General features: G+C 47.1%; 2 protein-coding genes across 3 annotated transcripts in view; one reads left to right on the top strand and one right to left on the bottom strand.

Annotated features, from left to right (window-relative positions):
- CTC1 (CST telomere replication complex component 1) overlaps positions 1 to 24433 on the top strand; it is a 57352-nt gene that overhangs the window by 1186 nt on the left and 31733 nt on the right. The gene's annotated exons all lie outside the window — the stretch shown is intronic.
- TNFRSF1A (TNF receptor superfamily member 1A) lies at positions 1340 to 23891 on the bottom strand. 2 transcript variants are annotated; one of them, XM_074974936.1, is made up of 10 exons: positions 23658 to 23891; positions 12725 to 12899; positions 12079 to 12207; positions 11569 to 11715; positions 9581 to 9659; positions 9275 to 9345; positions 8993 to 9115; positions 8599 to 8645; positions 3257 to 3407; positions 1340 to 2676 (listed from the first exon to the last, which is right to left on the bottom strand). In XM_074974936.1, exons 1-10 carry the CDS (start codon positions 23877 to 23879, stop codon positions 2408 to 2410), a joined length of 1413 nt encoding a protein of 470 aa, XP_074831037.1. In that variant the 5' UTR covers positions 23880 to 23891; the 3' UTR covers positions 1340 to 2407. The 2 variants fall into 2 exon arrangements, with proteins under 2 accessions (XP_074831037.1, XP_074831030.1); XM_074974929.1 differs by having other exon boundaries at positions 9263 to 9345.

The following is a 24433-nucleotide window of genomic DNA, read 5'->3' on the forward strand; positions in this document are numbered from 1 at the left end:
CACTAAAATGCAGCTCCCACTGATGTAACTCACCCACTGCATTGACTTAATCACTCCACTTATGGGAGAGGCGTAGCGCTTAGGTCGATGTAGTTAGATCGACGCAGTGTTAGTGTAGATCAGTGATATACAGACGGAGGCTTGCGAGCCACAAGTGGCTCTTTAATGTGTAGCCTGTGGCTCTTTGTAGCACATATTAAAACACTGTGTGATATAATTATTAGCCAATCAGGGTGCTTTTACTGTTATTAACCAATTGTAGTTGATAAAATAATAATACTTGGTCAGTCATTTTGCTGTGAGAACTATATATATACTGTATAAATATGAATATATAGTACTATAGTAAATGAAACAATGAATTCACACTACTGTGGCTCTTCCGGGTAATGTTGATTGATCGCTAATTTGGTTCCTGAACTACTGAGGTCTGAGTATCACTGGTGTAGACACTGTGTTGCTTACACTGACTGTTGCTACTTTTCAGAAGCCATCCCACAATGCCCCACACTGACAGTTAAATTGGAGCAAGCACTCCTGGTGATGACCCAAGAAGTGTAGTGTGGACATGTAAAACCGATTCAATTACAACCATGGCTGTACGTTGATGTAACTTAGGTAAACTTAATTTAGTAGTGTAGACTTGGCCTAAGTGAAGTCATTTGGTTAAAGGAACTGGCCCCAACTGAGAAGAGTGAGCAGGGCTAGCTAACAGAACATTGGACCGGGTTAGATGATCTGGGTTTTATTGACGCACTGCCTCTGACCTGAGCAATGACAAGCAAGTTATTTCACTTCTATGTCACGGGTTTCCCCAACTGTAAATAATAATGATACTGACCTTCTTTGTAAAGCACTTGGAGATCTACAAAAATGTGCTATATGAGAGCACATTATTTTTATTATGGAGCTTTAAATAGAAAGGGGATCTTAACGTTAACTATAGAGGAACTGCCACTTCACTATAATTATTCCCTGTGCTTAATCAAAGAGATTTTACTATTTTTTAATATTAACTGTCTATCGTTTGCAAGTTCACTTAAAATTTGCTGGCATCTCATTAACAAACTAATCCTCCAAATGTCTTGAGGCCTCCATTCATGCTCACATTCAACTCTTTTCCTCACTCGCAACCAGCCAGCTCTCCTCCAACTTCCCCAAGTCTTTGGGACAATTGAATTCTATGTACAAAAGAGGAGATCCTTGATTCCACAAATCCAGTGTTCCATCTCTGGCTGTGGCCCATGCTGGTTGCTTCTGGGGTCCCCCCTCTCCTGTCTCTCTCTTCCAGTGGTATGCAGGAGAGGACGAAATGGACAAATGCAGACTGGAAGCAGGGTTACAAACTGGGCTTTTATTTCAGAGTGTTTAGTGTATTTACAAGAGTTTTTTAAAAATGGCCTGGCCCTGTGCAGGAGACAGAGAACCCCTGCTCAAAAGGTGTGAGGATAATCTGAGCCCTTAGCTATACCACACCTCACAAGGGCTAACACTTGGAGGAATGTAACACTGAGCACTCATGGGATGGAGACTGGGAAGTAGTGTGAAATTATTCAGAAGTTCCTAACAAAATATATGCCATCGTATTTTCAGTTAAATCAGATTAAGCAAATCACCCAAAGGCAGACGCACATATGAGGCCATAGTCACGCGTGCCTGCCTTGCCTGAGTGTAAGCAGAGATGTGCAGATGCACTCATGCCACTGTATGTGCATGCACTTTTCCATTCTCAACCAGTCATTCATGTATGCACACAGGCAAGCACATTCAAAGCCACACTCACGCCCATCCATGCACGCTTGCTCTTGTTCATGCACACACGCACAGTGACACATATACATGTCCTTTGTTAATGCTCTTTTACATGTGTTTTAGGTACAGAAAAGAGCTATAGAAATAGCACCAATCCCACCTGACCTATCAGCACCTGAGAAACCCCATTACTCCCCTTGAGCAATAGAGGAACAGGAAGATAACTTCTCCCTCTTTCTTGTGGTGGCACCATCCAACCGCTGAACACCCATGACTAGGCCCCAGTCGATGTTCCCTTTCCAGGGCTGGGAGGTTGGGTTCTGCATTGTAGGTTGGCCTCCATGTTTCAGTCACAGAATCAGTCTGTTTCGTCCTTTCGGAGGTGCTCCCCCATGACAGTTGCTGTAGGACTCTCTCTTGGTTTGATGGCATAAGTGACTTTGTGGTTCACTGAAAAGTGATCATTAACCTTCCACCAGCATCACCTGCTGCCAACCCCAACAAACATTCCAGAGGGGGTGGGGAAAAGAGGTGGAGACACACAAGAAAGAAAGAGTGAACTAGAATCCTCTCTGAAGAGGAGGGACAGAGCTACAGAAGGGAGCCCTAAAGCAGAAGAGGTTAGAGTTGCCTGTGCAGGAGGTAAGAATGGGGGTTAGGGCTGCCTGGACAATGCCTCCTGGATAGCCTCGCTGCAACCACTCAGCTCCATCTGGTTGAGGACATAGCTGATGCGCTCCACTGTGGCACCCTGGCCCATCTGCAGCCTCCATTGTCTCAGCATCTCATATTGGGCATCCCGCACGCGCCGCTGCTCCAGCTCGATTCGCTCAATCTCATAGTCACTCAGCCCCAGGCGTCGCACAAACTCCTTCCACCGAGACAGCAGCACATGGTCCGCCACCGTATAGAGAACAACAGGGTCTGGGTGAAACAAGCAAGGGGACATCAGCAGCAGGGTCTGGGGAAGTGGAGGGGGGACACAAACGGCACCAGTGTAGTCTGGGTGGGAAACATGATGGTGCCATGTTGGGAAGCACCTCCCCCAGATGAGGTCTTGCACCCCTCTGAGTGATCACACAGATACATGTCACACCTGGGTCTGAGCCTATCTACAAATGAATATGGAAGATCCTGCAAGCTTGTTCACAGGGAAGGTCTTGCATACACATGCACACACATGCCAGGCCATTCTTGTAAAGATGCTTGCACTGTGTCACTGCCACGCATTCACACAGTAAAGTACAGCAGGCCATAAACTCACCAAAACAAGGCTGTCACACACAAGACTGGACACATGCAACAGGCCACCCTTGGCTGGCCTCATGCAAACACATACACATGTGAACTCATATGTACTAGATCTGCTTGGGCACAGGGCTGCAACTGATGCACAGAATTGTCATGCACATATGCACACAGGTGCACATGCTGCACAGACACATGCACATCCCACCCCCACATACACGCAGAAATCCCATTTCTCAGGGGGAGCTGCACTCACTGTCTGGGAGTTGAGTCTTTCCAGCAGGTCTGACACAATCTGGTAGCTCTTGTGCAACCATTGACCTTGGCACAGCATTGGCTGTCCACATTTTTTCTATCTGGGGTGGTACCGGAGCAAAGGTGGCAGCTTTCCTCTCGTTCATCACAACCTGTGAGAGACAAGTATTTACTCTGGAATCACCACTGGAGCAACCCAACACCCACTATATCTGAGGGGAACAGCTGCTACTGCGCACTTAACAGGGTAGTGGATCAGGGACCCAGGAGTTAAAACTTTCCCATGAGGGAGGGGAACCCCCCAAAGACACCTTATTTGTGGGGATGGGGGTCAAACATTTCTTACCTGCAGAGCAAAAGGGGTTAAACTTTCTCTTGGCATCAGAAAATGGGAGTCTAAGAGGAAACAGCTACAGAACTGAGTCATGCCGGGAGCCCAGCTCGGGGCCCCATGGTCTCAGAGATCTCAAATGAGTTCCAGAGGAGGGAGGGGACAGCCCCTCTTTATACAGTCTTGAGGAGACCCCAATACTGCACTCAGCTCTGAGCCCCTTAATCCCAGAGAGGTAGCGACAAACTGAGGGAGCTCAGAGAAGAACCACAGAAATGCTCAGGGGGCTGGAGGGATCAAATTCTGAGGAGAAATTCAATGAGCTAAATCTGCCAAGCTTGGCCAGGCCAGGCATAAAAGATTGGGAGGGGGGGAGGGGGGGAAACAGGGTGGGACATGAGACCCATCTGCAAGTGTCTGAGAAGCATGAATCCTGAGAGAGAGGAGAATGGGGCAAGATGAAGCCTGGGGATAGGAACTCAGAATCTAGTCCTCACTCGTCAGGGGGTCTGTGAAACTGAGCCCTGGTCTACACTACGAGTTTAGGTCGAATTTGGCAGCGTTAGATCGATTTAACCCTGCACCCGTCCACACAACGAAGCCATTTTTGTCGACTTAATGGGCTCTTAAAATCGATTTGTGTACTCCTCCCCAACGAGGCGATTAGCGCTGAAATTGACATCACCGGATCAAATTTGGGTGAGTGTGGACGCAATTCGATGGTATTGGCCTCCGGGAGCTATCCCACAGTGCTCCATTGTGACCGCTCTAGACAGCACTCTCAACTCGGATGCACTGGCTAGGTGGACAGGAAAAGCCCTGCGAACTTTTGAATTTCATTTCCTGTTTGGCCAGCGTGGCAAGCTGATCAGCACAGGTGACCATGCAGATCTCATCAGCACAGGTGACCATGGAGTCCCAGAATCACAAAAGAGCTCCAGCATAGACCAAACGGGAGGTACTGGATCTGATCACTGTATGTGGAGACGAATCCGTGCTATCAGAACTCCGTTCCAAAAGATGAAATGCCAAAATATTTGAAAAAATCTCCAAGTGCATGAAGGACAGAGGCTATAACAGGGACTGGCACCAGTGCCACGTGAAACTTGAGCTCAGGCAAGCCTACCAAAAAACCCAAGAGGCAAACGCCCACTCGGGGTCAGAGCCCCAGACATGCCACTTCTATGATGAGCTGCATGCCATTCTAGGGGGTGCCCCTACAACTACCCCACAACTGTACGTGGACTCCTGCAAGGGAGTCTCACGCAACAGGGATGAGGATTTTGGGGACGAGGAAGATGGGGAGGTTGAAGACAGTGCACACCAGGCAAGCAGAGAAACCATTCTCTCCAACAGCCAGGAACTGTTTATCACCCTGGAGACAGTACTCTCCCAACCCAGGCTCCCAGACCTTGAAGGCAGAGAAGGCACCTCTGGTGAGTGTACCTTTGTAAATATAATACACGGTTTAAAAGCAGGCGTGTTTAAAGATTAATTTGCCCTGAAGACTTGGGATGCATTCGCGGCCAGTACAGCTACTGGAAAAGTCTGTTAACGTTTCTGGCGACGGAGCAGAAATCCTCCAGGGACATCTCAATGAAGCTCTCCTGGAGGTACTCCCAAAGCCTTTGCAAAAGGTTTCTGGGGAGGGCAGCCTTATTCCATCCTGCATGGTAGGACACTTTACCATGCCAGGCCAGTAGCATGTAGTCTGGAATCATTGCATAAGAAAGCATGGCAGCGTATGGTCCCGGTGTTTGCTGGCATTCAAGCAACATCCGTTCTTTATCTCTCTGTCTTAGCCTCAGGAGAGTGATATCATTCATGGTCACCTGGTTGAAATAGGGGAATTTTATTAAGGGGACTTTCAGAGGTGGCCGTTCCTGCTGGGCTGTTTGCCTGTGGCTGAAAAGAAATCATCCCCGCTGTTAGCCACGCGGTCGGGGGAGGGGTGAAGCGATCATCCCAGAGAATTGGGTGTTGGGGGGGTTTAGTTGGGTTTGTGCTGCACGTTAACCCGAAAACATCAGCCCCTCCTTTTAAATGGTCAATGTGTTTTTTTCAATTTTAATCTCCCTTTTTTTCCTCCCGCAGCTGCAAATGTTTCAAAGCTGCGACTAGCATCTCCGTCCCAGAGGCTAGCGCAGATAAGAAGGCGGAAAAAAACGCACTCGTGATGAAATGTTCTCTGAGCTCATGCAGTCCACCCAAACTGAAAGAGCCCAGCAGAATGCGTGGAGGCAGACAATGGCAGAGTCCAGGAAAGCACAAAATGAACGCAAGGACAGAAGGGACGCACGAGAGGACAAGTGGCGGGAGCAACAGGAGAGGTGGCAGGATCAAGAGGAAAGGTGGCAGCAGCATGATGAAAGGAGGCAGGATGCAATGCTGACGCTACTGTAGGATCAAACTGATATGCTCCGGCGTATGGTTGAGATGCAGGAAAGGCACAGACCACCACTGCAGCCCCTGTGTAACCAACCACCCTCCTTCCCAAGTTCCACAGCCTCCTCACCCAGACACCCAAGAATGTGGGGAGAGGCGCGGCGGCTCCGGGCACCCAACCACTCCACCCCAAAGGACTACCCAAGCAACAGAAGGCTGGCATTCAATAAGTTTTGAAGTGCAGTGTGGCCTTCTCCTCCCCTCCTCCCCCACCCCACCCGGTGCTTCCCTCCTCCATCACCCCTCCTGGGCTACCTTGGCAGTTATCCCCCTATTTGTGTGATGAATTAATAAAGAATGCATGAATTTGAAACAACAATGACTTTATTGCCTCTGCAAGTGGTGATGGAAGGGGGGAGGGGAAGGTGGTTGGCTTACAGGGAAGTAGAGTGAACCAAGAGGGCGGGTTTTCATCAAGGAGAAACAAACAGAACTGTCACACTGTAGCCTGGTCAGCCATGAAACTGGTTTTCAAAGCTTCTCTGATGCGCAGCATGCCCTGCTGTGCTCTTCTAACCGCCCTAATGTCTGGCTGCGCGTAATCAGAGGCCAGGCAATTTGCCTCAACTTCACACCTCACCATAAACGTCCCCCCTTACTCTCACAGATATTGTGGAGCACACAGCAAGCAGTAATAACGATGGGAATATTGGTTTTGCTGAGGTCTAACCGAGTCAGTAAATTGCGCCAGCACACTTTTAAACGTCCAAATGCACATTCTACCACCATTCTGCACTTGCTCAGCCTACAGTTGACCAGCTCCTGACTACTGTCCAGGGTGCCTGTGTATGGCTTCATGAGCCATGGCATTAAGGGGTAGGCTGGGTCCCCAAGGATAACTATAGGCATTTCAACATCCCCAACGGTTATTTTCTGGTCTGGAAAGTAAGTCCCTTCCTGCAGCTGTTGAAACAGAGCAGAGCTCCTGAAGAAGCGAGCGTCATGTACCTTTCCCGGCCATCCCACGTTGATGTCGGTGAAACGTCCCTTGTGATCCACCAGTGCTTGCAGCACCATTGAAAAGTACCCCTTTCAGTTTATGTACTGGCTGCCTTGATGATCCGGTCCCAAGATAGGGTTATGCGTTCCGTCTACTGCCCCATCACAGTTAGGGAATCCCACTGCAGCAAAGCCATCCACTATGACCTGCACATTTCCCAGAGCCACTACCCTTGATAGCAGCAGCTCAGTGATTGCATTGGCTACTTGGTCACAGCAGCCCCCACAGTAGATTTGCCCACTCCAAATTGATTCCCGACTGATCAATAGCTGTCAGGCATTGCAAGCTTCCAGAGGGCTATTGCCGCTCGCTTGTGAACTGTGAGGGCTGCTCTCATCTTGGTATTCTTGCGCTTCAGGGCAGGGGAAAGCAAATCACAAAGTTCCATGAAAGTGCCCTTACGCATGCAAAAGTTTCGCAGCCACTGGGAATCATCCCAGACCTGCAACACTATGCAGTCCCACCAGTCTGTGCTTGTTTCCCGGGCCCCAAATCAGTGTTCCATGGCATGAGCCTGCCCCATTGCCACCAGGATGGCCAAATTGCCAGGGCCCGTGCTTGGGAGAAGTCTGTGTCCATGTCCTCATCACTCCTGTCACCGTGCTGCCATTGCCTCCTAGCCTGCTTTTACAGGTTCTGGTTCTGCATATACTGCATGATAATGCATGAGGTGTTTACAATGCTCATAACTGCTGCGGTGATCTGAGCGGGCTCCATGCTTGCCATGGTATGGCGTCTGCAGGAGAGCAGAGTTGCAGGGGCAGCGGTGGTTGGATGACCAATTTTGCAGACCTACTGCATCGTCTGCTGCCAGGACACAACAGCTGAGCAGGCTGCATGCTTGCCGTGTTATAGCAAGACAAGAGCAGCTGAGCAGAGTTGCAGCGGAAGCAGCCCTGCGAGATCAGCAGGAGAGCAGAGTGGCAGCGGAAGCGGTGGATGACGACGGTCACATAGAGGACCTGCGAGGTGGATTCATAGCATCAGGAGAGCAGAGTGGCAGCGGAAGTGGTCGTTCGATGACGATAGTTTGCAGACCTACTGCACCGTCTGCTGAAAGCAGTATGGCACCCGCACGGAAAAAAGGCATGGAACGATTGTCTGCCGTTGCTTTCACGGAGGGAGGGGCGACTGACTACATGTATCCAAAACCACCCGCGACAATGTTTTTGCCCCATCAGGCATTGGGAGCTTAACCCAGAATTCCAATGGGCGGCAGAAACTGCGGGATAGCTACCCACAGTGCAATGCTCCAAAAGTCGACACTAGCCTCAGTACTGTGGACACACTCCACCAACTTAATGCGCTTAGTGGGGACACACACAATCAACTGTATAAAATCGCTTTCTACAAAATCAACTTCTATACATTCGACCTAATTTTGTAGTGTAGACATACCCTGAGAAGTTGTCTCTTTATGTATACGACCCAGAGTCTTAGTGCTCGGGATGTTCAGAAGTACAAACCCTGAGAACAGGCTGGGGGAAGAATATTGCCCTGGGCCCCAGGCAGGTGGAATGGGTCTGAGGGGAATGATAATCTGAAGGTAGGTTTCTGCACTGAGTACCTTGCTTACTTCAGATACCGGCTCCCTCTTTGGCTGCTGCGTAGAAACTGAAAAAAGAAGAAACTGTTTTCACTTCCTCCCCGCCAAGATAAACAGAAAAAGCAGCTCAAGCCCATGGGTGCCTCTATAGCTCTGACTTCACTCGAGGGATTTTAGTGAAATGCACAAATCCCAGCAACAAGCTCACGGGAGGGATTCTCGTCACAGGCGTGAGTATGGATGGAAGACTGTAAGAACTGCCAAGATCAGGACAATGAGCTCATCTACCCTGGCATGCACCTCCATCCTTGCACTAGATCAGACCAATGGGATGCCGAGCCCCATATGTCCCTCCCTCCCTCCCCCCCCGCAAAATCCCCCCAGCCGGTATCACCACAGAGACCGTTGTACTCACCACAGGAGTAAAAAATAGCGGTTGTCAATTTTTGACGGTATTGCTTGATCAATTTAACTGCAAAGAGCAGTCCAAGGCTAGCTGCAAGCACAACGACGAGGCCAACGAGTAAGATGGTATGACCTAGACGAGGGAGAAACGTTGAGTGAGTAACAGAAGGAAGGGGAGAGGGTGGGAGTAAGGACAGGCGCAAGACTGGAAAGGGAACATGTGAAGATGGGGATGGGAGTGAAAGCAGAAGCAAATGTTGGAGGAATGCCAATACCGTACCCCAGTAGTTACCCTGCACTGAGGGGGAAGTTGATGGCCTTGGCACTGCATCACAGACCTTCTTACATTCTTCTTCATTACAGCTGAAAGAGGGAAGCAGAAACCTGAGTGATGTGGGGAGTGAGGGCAACATGTATCAAGTATTCTTAGAGACTGCCCCATTTCACAGCCCCTTGCAAATCTGCCTGGTGACAGCACTAGGGGGCAGCCTGAGCCTGGAAGATGAGGTTATTCAATCTGCCTGCAGAAGGTCAGTGCCTAATGGAGTCCACTCTCACAGTTGCATAAGTAGGGGGAGCATAGGAACAGGAAGCCAACCTGTTGCAAGGGTTGCAGCTATTTTTGTGCAGGAAGTATCCAGCATGACAGACACAGATCGTGTCACTGTTCTTTGTACCTGCAGAGAAAAGAGGGAAACATCAGCCCCAGGGGAGATGACGGAGAAGGAAAATCCCTTGAGGGTGGGGAGAGGATGATCTCTCTTTGGGGGTGCGGAAACTGTTGTCAGGAAGGTGAATCACTCCATGGCATGGGTGTTTGGGAGGAGATGGGGGCAGGTGTGACATTCTCCGGTAGATGGTGGCTGGGGAAAACTGTTTCAGAGCAGGGGGATCACTCTCTGGTACAGGACAGAGGGAAACTGCTCCAGTGTAGCAGAAACTGGGTTGAAGGATGGAAACAGAGAGGTGCACAAGGGAAAAAATTCACTACAGAGCAAGCAGGAGGGGAAGGAGAGGGAGAAGTGGCTCCAGAGCAGCAGGCATGAGTGAGGAAGCCAATCAGGGCAGGGGGGAAGGGAGAAAATACTCTGAGCTGTGGGATGTCATGTGTGGGCAATATCTGTAAGAAAAAATGCTCTAGTGCAGTTGTGAGGGAAACTGCTCAAGAGGAAGTCACACCATGAGGGAGGGAGGGAACCAGCTAAAGGGCAGGGTGGAGGAGAGGCAAAACTCACTTGAGGAAGGGAGGGAAATTGGCTCCAGAACACATGGGGGGAGGATGGGGAGCGCACTAGGGGGAGGAGGGAGGGAAACAGCTCTAAGTCAGAGGAGAGGGAAGGAAATTGCTCAAGGGCAGGGGGAGGAGGGAAGTCACTCTAGGGCAAGCGTGAGTGTGTGCAAGTGTGACAGGGAGAGAAGCGAGAATGGGATGGGGCACGGCAGAGGAGGGGACACGCCTAAGGGGCAGGGAAATTCATACCAGGGAAGGTGTGAGATGTGGAAGGGGAAAATTGCCAAAGAGAGGGAGACTAGCTTCAGAACAATTGGGTAGGGAGCTGTACTATGGGAAAAGAAGGAAAACAGACTACAGGAGAAAGGGGATGGAGGAGGAAATGAGCATAGGTCAGGAGGGAGGTGGTGCGGGACTAAGGCCTGGTCTATACTAGAAAATTAGATCGGTTTAACCCTGTTGGTTGGGGATGTGAAAAATCCACACTCCTGAGTGGCATAGTTAAGCTGACCTAAGTCTCTGTGTGGACAGTGCTAGGTCAATAGAAGAATTCTTCAATCAATCTAGCTACCATCTCTCAGGGAGGTGGATTATCTATGCCAATGGGAGGCATTCTCCCATCAGCATAGGTAATGTCTACACTGAATTGCTACAGTGGTGCAACTGTAGCATTTCAAGTGTAGACAGACCCGTAGTCTCTCCGTAAGAAGGAGAGGGGTATGGAAAAATCACTCCCAAGTCAGGGAGAGGCTGGAGGAGAGAACTGCCCCATGGCAAGGGAGAGGGAAATCAATCAAGGGCAGGGGAGCAGAGGAGAAAGTGATTCTATGGCAGTGTGGGAGTGCATCACTCCAGGACATAGGAGGTGTAAAACTGCTCCAGAGCGTGAGAGAGAGTAGGATCTTTCCAGGGCTTATTGAGGGGAGTGGGAGACATTGCTCCAGAGCAGCAGGGGAGAGGTATCCAGAGTAGAAGGAAAAATTTGCTCAGGACAGAGCAGACTGGCTCCAGCACAGGCAAGGTGGGCAGAAGTGGGAGGAATTAATATGAAGCAGGAAATTTCTCCTGGGTATATGGAGGGGGGAAAAGTTCACTCTGTGGGTCAGGAGAGAGAAAGATAATCTGCGATGGGGGAGCAAAGACTGCACTGGGGCAAGGAGGGGTAGCAAAGACTGTAGAAGGTGAAATCATTCCTGGACTCAGGAAATAAAGTAGGAGGGAAGGAACAAGAAATTGCTCCAGAAGAGAAATAACTCCAGGGCAGGGGATTTAGCTCCCTCAAGACAAGTGGGTGAGAGGAAGGGGTTGCTATGTCCTGCCCTGGCAGCAGTAGCAGCTGTCTGCATCACACTCACATTTTTGCCGGATGGTCCCGTTGTGGCATAGGCTGCAGTTCAGACATTTGAATAAAAAACTGTCTGTTTTCTGAAATTGGTTGGGCAGACAGCCACAGACAGTATCCTTCTTTTCAGTGCACTCAGACAGTGTTATCTGCTGGAATTCTGAGGGGAGACAGAGAGGGAGAGAGATGATTCCACCCTCTTTCCACCACTGGGTCCTCTTCATGGTGACAGCACAGGCCGGAAACAGACATCATCATCCTCTGCTCTCCCCCAACTAAGAGTTGGTACCAAAGAGCCTGACGATCACTCCCTCCAAGCTCTTGTCCTCATCAGAACACCACCACCCCATTGCAATTACCGACACTCTCCCTATCCCTTTCCTCCACTGTTCTTGTCCCCATCCACCCACCTCCACTCTATCCTAATTCCTCACCACCGCAGCCCCACGTCCACTCCTGCAGTCCCTGTCCTGCCACCACCACCCGCTTCCCCCATCCCCATCCTCTGACAGGTGAGACTCACCTGAACGGCACCGCTGGCAACTAATGCATTTCCTCAAAATGTTATCTGTAGCCGTGAACGTGCCCTTAGGACATTGCGTGCAGCGGGTCGCAAGACTGTCTGACTGACAGTCTTCTGCCAAGTAAGTCCCTGAAACAGAATCACCTAACAGGGATCTGACAGGCATAGAGAGACATTCTCCTAGGGCAAATGAGAGCCAGAGACACTGCAGGGGAAAGGGGAATCCAGACCTGAGAGTCTGCTCTAGCTATAGGCAAACTAGACAGTTGCCAAGGGTGGCAGCTTTCTGGGGGGTGGCTCCCCCATGGCATTGTGACCTGGCACGCTAAAGGGTGGGGTGATTTTGTAGTGGGAGGGGTACACACTGAAGTTTTGCCTAGGCAGCAGATTGTCTTGAGCAGCATCTGGCTGAGAGTGCAAGTAAATGGTATGTTTCCTTAGTCCCAGCAGGGGATGCACTCACCAGGGTGGGGGGACAAGGGGAGAGGAGATCCCATGACTAAGGGTACATGTCTCCTTTACCCCAGGATGTGGCATTCTCACCAGGGATAGCTGGGGAACAAGAGATATTTGGACTGAGAGTTCAGGAAACAGGAATTCCTCTCTGGCCTTAGCAGTAATGACTCACTGTTACACTCTATTGTACCTGCGTGGCATCTCATGCAGCAGTGGGTCCTGTTGGAGTGTAGGTACTCTCCCACCTGACACTTTAGCTCCCTCTTCTTTCTACCCAGGGATATCCCATGGATTTGTAGGGTATCTGGGTTTGGGGCTACTCCCAAGCATTCCTCAGCCCACACCCAGGCCAGAGTTAGAATGAGCTGCAAAGGAAAAAGACCATTGTGAGAAATTATTTCTTTGGGTAGAATTCACAGCTGAGCCTAGCACCAGCCTGTCATGACAATGAGACCAACTGAACTGACCTACTTTCTGAAGAGAGACTGTAATGGATACAAGGCCTATGGACGAATATGAACCACATGGAATTTTAAGGAAGGACTGAAATCCTTTCACTTGAGTCATGCGAAAGACAACCTAATTCCTGATGAAATCTTTTTTTGTAATACATTTCACTGTTCAAAAACTAATATGCTCCAGGACTACAAAGACAGACATCCTGAGACTTCCAAAACTGTCTAGAAAGCTTCACAGCAATGTAACATCATTACAGCAACTCACTCATCTATAATTATACGAGTATCACACACACCCTCCCTTTATTTTAATGTTTTTGTTTTATCGGTGTTTGGTTGGGAAAATTGCTTTAACAAAATAATTTATAAAGCTGTGAGCTGAGAATGTTTTTGACTGCAGTCTTATTACTATTTCCATCAGTTAAGAAAAGTTATATTTTCCTTCCTCATTTAAAAACTTTTTTACTTTGTATGTTACCTCACACTGTTTATTGAGAAGTTAAGCCCTGAGCTGTGAGAAAAGAAAGAACACCCGATGTGAAAACTTTTTAATGCACTACACTCTAAAAGCTAACACTTGATATTTTGGTGGCCTATATAGGCATAATGAGTTAAATAATATTTTTCCCTTGTACCGGGAATGGGCTGACTTCTCAATGAGAAGCGTGCTGTGAGAATGTACTTGTTTTGCTTTGCTTCTGTGAAATTGTTTTGATCTTTGTTTTTATAAGTTCTTTGTAATTTTATTTGAGGGCAATGTTTTCCTAACTTGCTCTTGTGAAAGGGATTAGTACAGCTGCAAAGAAACAGACGTTTTTCTGCTGTGAGAACTCTAGCAAAGTGAAACCTAAACCAATAAAGAGTTGCGGTTGTGGGTTTAGGAAAAGATAAGCATACAAATGTGCCTATTACAGCTGTATGCCATCCTATTCCCCTCTCAAAAGTTAGAAGTTTTTAAGAGAAAGTTACACATGTGAAAGCCATTCAAAACTACAGAAATGGCAGGAAAATGAAATTCTGGCAAACAGGGGGACCTCCTCTCTCCAAGAATGTCAGAGAACTATGAATTATAAATAACAGATAAGAGACTGTCAGCTCTTTCAGTTGCACAAAACAGTCAAAGAGAGATAAAGAATGTATTTAAATGTATGTTTATGTGATATATCGAACCAACTTCTGGGTGCTCCAAGGCCACTGGGCTGACCTAGGCTCAAATCCAAAGATGTTTGCAAGAGGGACTTGAAAACTTTCAACATCAACACTGCAAGCTGGGAAGATGCAACTAGCAACAGGCCATACTGGAATGCTACAGTGCACCAGGGACTCAAAAAGGCTGAAGAGAGGTGGTTGAGAGAGGAAAGTGCAGCAGGCCTCAAGAGCTAGTAGCGCACCAACTTTATCTTTTTGCCCGGTGCCTTATGCCCACATTATCTGTGGCAAGGATAGTCACTGAAGAATTGGACTTTTTAGCCGCTCACAATGCTGTAGCATGACACATAGTAACTGAACTGCTTTGGCACTTGTATCATCAACTTTCAAGATGGACAGTTGCCATTAACCAACTCACATGGAGGCAGGATGGAATCCACAGTTCCAAGAGTAAGCCAGTTAGACACAAAGAACTGATTGCAGCAATTGATTATTTGCTGGAAAGAAAGTGGAAGAGCATTCACGCAGATGGTCTGACAATAATGAAGCTGATGTTCTAGCCAAAGAAGCAGCTTTCAACAAGATACCATGGGAATGTACAAACATGAACCAAGTGTAAATAAAGTACATAGTGTAAATATAGGAAATACTAGAAAAGCCAAGTATATAAAACACCAGGTCATGTAAGCTGATTACTCTGATACCACATCTTCAGGCATAACAGACAAAGGGACAGGGATGAATCAGATTTTGTGAAAGCAGTTACAAGACAGTCATTTCTAGGTTTTACAAATATATAAAAGGCTAATAAGCTTTATTACTGATCACGATCTGAGGAATAATCAAGAACTATAAACCAAGGATGAACCAAAGCTAATGACTCAGCCTTTTTAAAAGACTTTTACACACACAAAATACCATGATAACTAGTTCCCAAGAACTATTTCAGGACTTTTGTTAATGCATATCCATGATGATTTCTATAGAAGTAGTCATTTAGGAATCCATGACATCTATCAAGCACTAAAGCAAGCAACATACTGGCAAGACATGCATGAGCTGCTTTGAAAGAGGTTGTTACATGCCATAAATAGCAACTCACCAGGACAAGGTTCAGACATCCTCTGCAATTCACAGAGATTGCTTTCTCATGGTCAGATTTACAACTTGACTTTAGTGGACCCATTCCACAGATCAAGTTGGGATAAGTAAGTATATACTAACTGACACCTATTTGTTTACAAAATGGATAGAATTTATTCCCCACATCAAATGATAGTTCAAACCACCAAACCACAGCATGTGTGCTGGTGAATCATGTTTTTAGTCACTGAGGCTTGCCTTGGGGAACAAGAATCAGAAAGCTTCAGAGGGGTAGCCGTGTTAGTCTGGATCTGTAAAAGCGGCAAAGAGTCCTGTGGCACCTTATAGACTAACAGACGTACTGGAGCATGAGCTTTCATGGGTGAATACCCACTTCGTCGATTACATCCAACGAAGTGGGTATTCACCCACGAAAGCTCATGCTCCAACACATCTGTTAGTCTATAAGATACCACAGGACTCTTTGCCACTTTTAAGAATCAGAAAGTGGTTCAAGCTGTTTCTGAGACCATGGCAGATATATGTAAAATACTGGGGATTAAACCCAAAGTTACACATTGCATACCGTTTCAGTTATCTAGGCCAGACCCCCTCAACTGTACTGCATTTTGCTGTTCATCAAGGAGCCAGTTCGAGCTCCCTGTTCCACATTTATGTCTCCTCAGGAAGCTGTGTACACCTGTTGCAGTGCCTGTCAGTTGGGATGGGGAGGGAGAGCGCCTGTATATGCCCATCCCCTGCATCTGCTGGTGGTGATACAATGCACAGGCCTCACCCACCACAGCTATTGGCTGGTGCAGGGAGGCATTGAGAGTCACCCGCCCCACCCCCACCCTGGCCACCTTCAGCCTGGCAAAACCCAAAGCCACCACCTCTGCAATTCACACCCTCACAGGCACTCCTGCCTAGCCTGAAAGTACTGTAGATGTCTGCAACTGAGGGGGCAAGTAAGAGGAACAAGGTGAGGAAGATGGGTCACTTGCTGGAGGATTCTCTGCTCCTTGAAGTCTTTAAACCACGATATGAGGACTTCAATAGCTCAGACATAGGTGAGAGGTTTTTCGCAGGAGTGGGTGGGTAAGATTCTGTGGCCTGCGTTGTGCAGGAGGTCGGACTAGATGATCATAATGGTCCCTTCTGACCTTAGTATCTATGAAAACAAGGAAGAAGAAACAGAGGGAGGAAATGGGGAAGAAAATAAATAGTTGCAGAGGGGAATAGAGGGGCTGTTGGTGAGGACACGTTGGCTGAAGTGTTGGAATTAGAAAGACGGGCTAAAGTACTGAAATAATCATAGGCTAATCATTATCAGTTTGCTGAGTTTTTATCACCTTCAGGAAGAAACATTTGAGTGAATATTTCAGGGGAAAACAAAATTTTACAACATAGATGCTTTATTAAAATGTAAAGAATAGGTAAGCTCACTTCCTGTATTCTGTGTATTTTAATAGATCATTCATCTGTGTTATACAATAGTTTTTCCCCAGACATATTCATTCCAGTGTTTCTCATCGCAGAGTTGAAAACAAACTATTGATTAACACATTCTAATTAAATTAATTTAAATTAAATATATACAATTAAAATTAAAAGCCATAACAACATTTCAATTATTAATTATAAAAAAAAAACCCTAGCATCTGTCATTTATGCACAACAGAACACAGGTAGTCCACATTTTGGTCATTTGTCACACATTTTGATGGCTCATGTCAAACACTGGCCAATTTGAGAAGGAAAACTGATCATAATCATGCTAAAAAAAGAGTTTGCGCAACCATCCAAGAAACTGGGATTTAAGATTTCCTATAGTTCTTTGTTTATTCAATCTTTACCAGTTAAGTTCACAAATTTGTACCTTTTGACCTCATTATAAGCAGCATGAGATTCTTATATCACATACTTTACATGAAAAATAGTGAAAATAGAGCTTCTGGTTTACACACTGAGAAATACATTTATATTAAAGCAAATATTTACAGGAAGATTTTTCCTTGCCCAACAAAACCTGGAAAGGTTAACAGAAATATACAAAACCTATGACAGAAAATATCAGATTGATGGTAAGATATTTCATTTCTAAAACAGAAGCGCCCAGAAAAGTTTTGATGCAGTTGAGAAGGTCCCTATGAAATCATAGGGAAAATGTTATGTATGTGGTATATCAGATCAAAATCTCTAAAGGACACCAACTTCGTATCTTAAAATGGGTACATATAAATCACTTAAAAGGGTTTATTCCCTATGATACTGATACAGACAAAGAAAATTATAAAAGCCAATAAGCAAGGCAAGTTGAAGAAAGATGCTTGCAGTGTTGTTGTAGTCGTGTTGGTCCCACAATATGAGAGACACACAAGGTGGGTGAGGTAATTTTAGACCAGCTTCTGTTGGTGAGAGACAAGCTTTTCAGCTACACACAACAGCTATGAAGTCTGAAGGACCTGAAGAGCAGCTCTGTGTAGCTTAAAAGCTTGTCTCTTTCACCAACAGAAGTTGTCCAATAAAACACTGGGTCTCAACCAGGGATACACATACCCCAGCGCGTATTTCAACTCACCTAGATATTTGCCTTGTTGTACAACAAGCCACATAAAAAGCACTAGCGAAGTCAGTACAAACCAAAATTTCATACAGACAATTACTTTATACTGCTCTATACACTATCTAGGTACATCGACTTCAGCTATGCTATTCTCGTCTCGTTGCTACGCTATTCTTACATTGACTCCCCCTCCCCCCCCCCCCCCCGTGTAGACCAGGGCAAAGAGAGCAATAAAAGGAGGTAAAGCAATAAAAGGAGGTAAATGCTATCACCAAAAAATTTCTGATCCCAAAGACTTCACTGGATCAATGATGCCAGTATAGCATGGGGGTTTCTTAAAATGACAGGAAAGATATACAAAACAGGAAAATGTCAGGCTAATGAACTTTTGTGGAAACTTAGTGGTAATAAGCTGGATACTAGAGTATACCTCAATATCACCCGATATTGTCTAAGGATAGCTATTGCTGATTATAAATCAGATTACTCTAAACTGGGAAGTTGCTTTCCTTCCAGTCACACTTCTGGAGTGGAAGTAGTCTATATCTTAATGGGAAGTTTTTCAGGGTACATGAACTCAATATTCTAGGACACAAGTTAGCATGGGGTAACTTTAACTCTGCATTCAATTTTTGCCAGTAAATTAACACTGTATCTAACACAGCTGTAAATTCTAGTGCAGACAGGATACAAATACTTATTGCAAATGATGCTAACATGTTTACAAACAAATGTGTGTGTTCTAGAACAAACATTTGTGTAGCATCTACACTAGAATTTACGGTCACATTACAGTGCTAAATAACATGTTAAAACAACTAAAAATTCAAGTGTAAACAAACCCTTGAGTGTACAAATATGCCAGCTTTTCTGGCATAAATACAGTACATGATGCTACTGGAGGCTTTTGGGAGGAAGGGAAATTCAAGCTCATCTGTGGACCCAGCTGCTTTTGCCCCTACACTTTTAGATTAAATTTATTCCACTGGCTGCAGGCTACTTTCTCTGTGCTAAATGTTTGCAAAGCAAGAACACAAATATTTAATTGGTGAACGCAAGCTTCAGTGTCGCCAACTCTCATGACTATTTCACAAATCTCTTGATGTTTGGTGTATTTCCACCTCCATGAGTCACGCCACCGCATGAGAATCTCAACTCTCTTTTTTAAAAGAGGGAAGTTTAGTGGCCCTCAGAATTGCAGAGAAAAAGCTTGAAAACGTGACTCAAGTGCTCCCTAAAGACTCAAAACCCAGAAATCAAATAAAGAAATCCAACTTGTATTTTTTAAAAAATATTATGATTTTGAGGGGCAGGAGTCATGATGCTTTAATAAGAACATATCCATGGGTCCAATTTCTCACAGAGTGCTCACCCCACTGCCCAAACATGGTGTTAGTGGGTGCTGTACTACACAGAAAATCATGGGTGAGTCAAAAGGGAGCATTCTCTCCTTTGATTCAGTACTAACTCTCATATATATAGGTTCTAGGGGGTAAATGCCACTTAATCCTTCCCTCAGTAAGACAGTAGTTCTCCAGTGCTGCTTAGGAGAGGAGAGATTCCTTTCTTTCTGACTAATCCCAGCAACTGAGGAGTTAAAGTCTCTAGGCTGGCGGGCAAGTCTGGAAAGCAACTGCAATTCCTGTAAGTCCAACCTCTTGCTGAGTCAGGGACAGATTAGGGAGGCAGCTCATTAAAAATGAATAGTTTCTGCTGTGCGAGGGAGTCAGAAATAGGGAAGAGAGGCAGCTGCCTGGGGCCCTGGGGAAAGAACACCAGAGTGACAAAGTAACCCCTAGAGTCACTGAATACTAAACAGGCCTACTCCAGGAACACCCCCCTGGAATATAAAGTCCTGTGGAAACCCCAAAACACAGCTTCACAGGCCCCCATGGAGAACCCAATTCAGATTCCCTGGAGATTTCTCAACATGAACTATCCCTCTAAGGGTCAGGGTGAACAAAGCCAGATAGGGAGCACTAGAAAGGCAGGGAAAACTGGAGGTGCTGAAGGGCATTGACTATACAAGGTGGAAGATCAGAGAGCACCATTTCAGACTGGGTGGGAGGGGCAACTTTACTTTTTTTTTTTTTGGTAGATAACTTAGAAATTAGCTGATAGGACCATTGTATCTAATTTCTTTATAAAGAAAGAAAAATATATACAAACACCAATTAACGACATACTTTAAGCTTATATGTAAGTATATGTAAGTATAAGTATATATATAAGCTTATATGTAAGTATATGTAAGTATAACTATATATATAAGCTTATATAAGTATATGTAAGTAGAACAATCAGGGGATAGTACAGCTAGATATTCCCAATCCCAAGCCTTGAGGTATCAGTTTTGGAACCTTAACACAGATATCAGAAACACAAGTTTGATACTTTGTACACTATCTTTAGTAGAGATAAATAAAAATAAATAAAAGCTGTTTAAAATCTGCTTACTCTGTGTTACTGCTATTATCTACTCTATTTTAGTCAACTGTTTTTCACTCAGCTAAAAAGGTATTTAGTTAATTTGTGATTAAGGTTTTCTCTCTTTTATTAAGAATGCAAATTTATTTTTCTAATTATTTTGGCATTTATGTTAACCAATCACAATCATGTACGTGACTTACTAACATTTGACTCCATCATTACTATCAGACTAGGAACCGCATTTATTTTCATATAAATTTTAAATTATTTTACAGATATAATTAAAAATACAATTTGAAAATAAGTGACCTTCATCTGCACAGTGTCTAAAATTATGTGCTTAGTTTTCTAAAAATAAATAAATGGCACAACTAAGATGAGTACAAGCTAAATTTACATTCTAGAAGGATATTATTATTTGATTGTACCACTTTAAATAATAAATGACAAAGCACAATATGGTAATAAAAGTAATAATGATAATTACTCCAGCCAGGACAGGTTAGGCATTTTAGAACTCACTACTCAAAGAATTAAATTTAAGCATAAGAGAGAAATAAAATTATGAAATGCATAGACCAGTCAAAAAAACTAAACAGAATAAAATTACAGAGAATATATGTGTATTGCGCATTTCGACAGGAAGTACCAAGTAGTAACAACAATTATAATAATAATACAAGTGTGTGAGAGAGTGTGTGCGCGGATTGGGGGAGACTGTGCGTTAGTGTGTGAGGAGGGAGACTGTTTGTGTGAAAGAGTGGGTGTGTTATGGGGAGTGTGCAACAGACTGTGCATGTGTGTGTTGGGGAGGATTGTAGGGGGGACACTGTGTGCATGTACCTGAGCTGTCTCTAAGCCATGCACTCAGGAGATTGAACGCTTGTTCAGTACAGCAGTAGCTGCAGCTCCCACTCCAGAGCCAGAGGCACCAACAGAGGCAGGTTTCCTTTCCCCCCATCCCAGCTCAGCAGAGACCCACTCAGACACGGCCACCTCTAGCATTGGTTGGGGTCCCCCAGCACCATGCCAGCCATGGATCAGTTTCCCAAAGAAAGGGAAACTGCCAGCCAGGGCCATAGTGGCAGGAGATGTGTGGCTGGAGAGCAGCGGCTGCTGGCCGGGCACCCAGCTCTGGGAGGGGTGGTTACCGGGAGCTAAGGAAAATTTTAGGGTGGCTATAGCCACCCGCAAGCCCCCCCCCCACATAGCTCCACCCCTACTGGTAAAATTATCATGTGGTATGAAACTTGGGGGAGCATGTGCCCCCCTCCCTAAATGGCACCCCTGGGAACGGGAGGGCCTGGAGGAGAATTGGACACAGGAGATGGAGCAACAGGAATTACTGAAGAGAATTAGATACATAGGGACAGGAAACACAAGACAACATCCATTATCCAAATTTGTGGAACTGGGGGGTATTGGATATGTAGATGGTGGGAGGACTGGAGGGACTGTTAGAGCATTGCATTTGCAGGAGGAAGCAGAGATGTTGTAGGATTGTGGAAGCGGCTGGGGAACCTCAGGAGAATCATCTCCTTGATAGCTGGGTTAAGTGTTATTTCCTGTGGTGCGAAAGTGGGAGAAAGCAGCCTCAGGTCACTCACCAATCCAAGTGGGACATGACTAACCCTCTGCCTAGCTTATGTAAGGGAACCCCGTGAGCAAGCTCACGGTCTGCCATAACTCATCAGGTGTATGCAGTGTTATTGTAGCCGTGTTGGTCCAAGGATATTAGAGATAAGATGGGTGAGGTAATAGCTTTTAAAGGACCAACTTCTGTTGGTGAAAGAGACAAGCTTTCAAGACAAAGCTCTTCTTCAGGTTTGGGAAAGGTAGAAGAACTCTGTGTGGCTGGAAAGTTTCTCTCTCTCACCCACAGAGAAAAAGACATTACCTCTACAACCTTGTCTCTCTAGAACACAGGTGGGCAAACTACGGCCCGTGGGCCACATCTGGCCCGCAGGACCATCCTGCCCGGCCCTTGAGCTCCCTGCCAGGGAGGCTAGCCCCCGGCCCCTCCCCCGCTGTCCCCCTTACCCCACAGCCACGCCGCCGCACGGGCAGCACGGCTGGCTCCATCCGGGCAACGGGCCTGCAAGCTCCTGCCACTCTAAGTGGCATGGTAAGGGGGTGGTGGTGGCACAGGTTGGGTAGGGGGTCCTGGGGGGCAGTCAGGGGACGATTGGATGGGGCGGAGGTTCTGGAGCGGGGCGGTCAGGAGTTGGGGAATGGGGTGGGGGTTGGATAGGCATGGGAGACCCAGGGAGCCAGTCAGCGGGCGGGGGTGTGGATAGGGGTCAGGAGGGCAGTCAGGGGACAAGGAGAGGGGGGGTTGGATAGGGGGTGGGGTCCCAGGGGGCCTGTCGGGGGCAGGGATGTGGATAGGGGTTGGGGGGACAGACAGCAGGGTGGGTTGGATGGGGGTGGGGTCCCGGGGGAGTGGTTGGGGTGGGAGGTGCCAGGAGGGGGTGGTCAGGGGACAAGGACGGGGGGGGGGGGGGGGTTGGATGGGTCGGAGGTTCTGAGGGGGGCAGTCAGGGGGTGGGAAGTGGGTGGGGGCGGATAGGGGGCAGGGGCCAGGCTGTTTGGGGGGCACAGCCTTCCCTACCTGGCCCTCCATACAGTTTTGCACCCTGATGTGACCCTCGGGCCAAAAAGTTTGCCCTGCTCTAGAACTTATCAAGGACAGGAGCACAGTCTTTCTAGGGCAGAAGTCCCCAAACTGTGAGGTGCACCCCCTACGGGGCTACTGAGGAACACTGGGGGGGCGCAGCTGGGGCCCAGGCCAGCCCCTATGGTGGGGGCGCCACCCAGCTCCACTCCTGGCCCTGCCTCCAGCTGCCAGCCCCGTGCCCCACTCCCAGCCCTGTGCCCAGGGTTCTGGCTGTGGGCCTACAAGAGGGGCCCTGGCTACCAACCTCAGGCCTCTGCCAAGGTTACACTGCCAGCCCCTCCCCCAGCTGTGGCCCCAAACTTGCCCCCCTTACTCCTGTCCGTGCCCCCCACCTCCAGGAGCCCAGCCTCAGCCCCAGCCCGGGGGGAGGAGGGAGTGCAAAGTAAAACATGTAGGGACCACTGTTCTACCGGGTCACACCAGTGGAGGAGAGAGCAGCTCAGGAGGGGAGGCAGGTTATCACTACCAGCTCACTTCTACAGAGGGGGAAAAGGAGACCGACAGAATGGGAGGGACTCACAAAAGGCACATCAGAAAATAAAACTCAGGTGGCCTAACTCCCACTCTCCTCCCAATTTTAACCCACCAGACCCCACTGACCTCCCGGACCTGGGGATACAACCCAGGAGACTTGACTCCCAGTCTTCCTGCAGTCACCAAACAAACCCACACCACTCCCAGCCCTGCGCTCTCATTAACCCAGATCTCCAGCCTGGTGACTGACTGTTGGAGTTAGGCGCTCATCCCAAGTGTTACTCACCGTAGCCACCAAGGCAGGGGAAGGCTCCGGATGGGCCATGGTTCTGTGGTCTCCTACGTCCCCATGATAGGACCCCCGCCTCCAGAGAAGCCCCACAAGGTCAATCCGGATCGAGCACCAAGAGACCGAACACAAACTGAAACTAATAAGTTCTGCAACTTCCTGCCAGCAAAGGGTGAGAAAGCAACAGGAAAAGGGGGGGGCAGACGAGGGAGGCAACATGGAACTGTAAAGTTAACCCTCCCCTACCCACAGCACAGAGACCAAGAGATTCAGCCCTTACCCCATTCACTCTCCTCTCCTCTCCCCTCCCCATGGGACAAAAACTCAGTTGTTCTCATTAACACCAATCCTTCCCTCAAGGTAGCAGAAATCCATCTTCACTACTAATCTTCCGCCTCCTTCTGGGACAAGACAAGATGCACCCCTTCCACCTCATGGGTCAGAGAGAAACCCAGATATCAATCCCAAACCTCCTAATAAACCCTCCACAAAACTGTGAGAAAGCTTGAGAGCTTGTCTCTCTCACCAACAGAAGTTGGTCCAATAAAAGATATTACCTCTCTAGACATGACACTCAGCTAACCCCTCTGTTCGTTAAGAGCAGCCTTCAGGAAGACATTTGCAGTGTAAAACTCTATTAAACCTACTATGAACAATGCTACATATATATATATGCCAGTAATTGGTGCTCTTTATATTATCTACATATATATTTAGATACACGTTATTATAATGGAGAGATTATTTAGATTATTTTGCACTTTCCATAAAAG

Source organism: Natator depressus, chromosome 1 (assembly GCF_965152275.1).
Source record: "Natator depressus isolate rNatDep1 chromosome 1, rNatDep2.hap1, whole genome shotgun sequence".
NCBI lineage: Eukaryota > Metazoa > Chordata > Testudines > Cheloniidae > Natator > Natator depressus.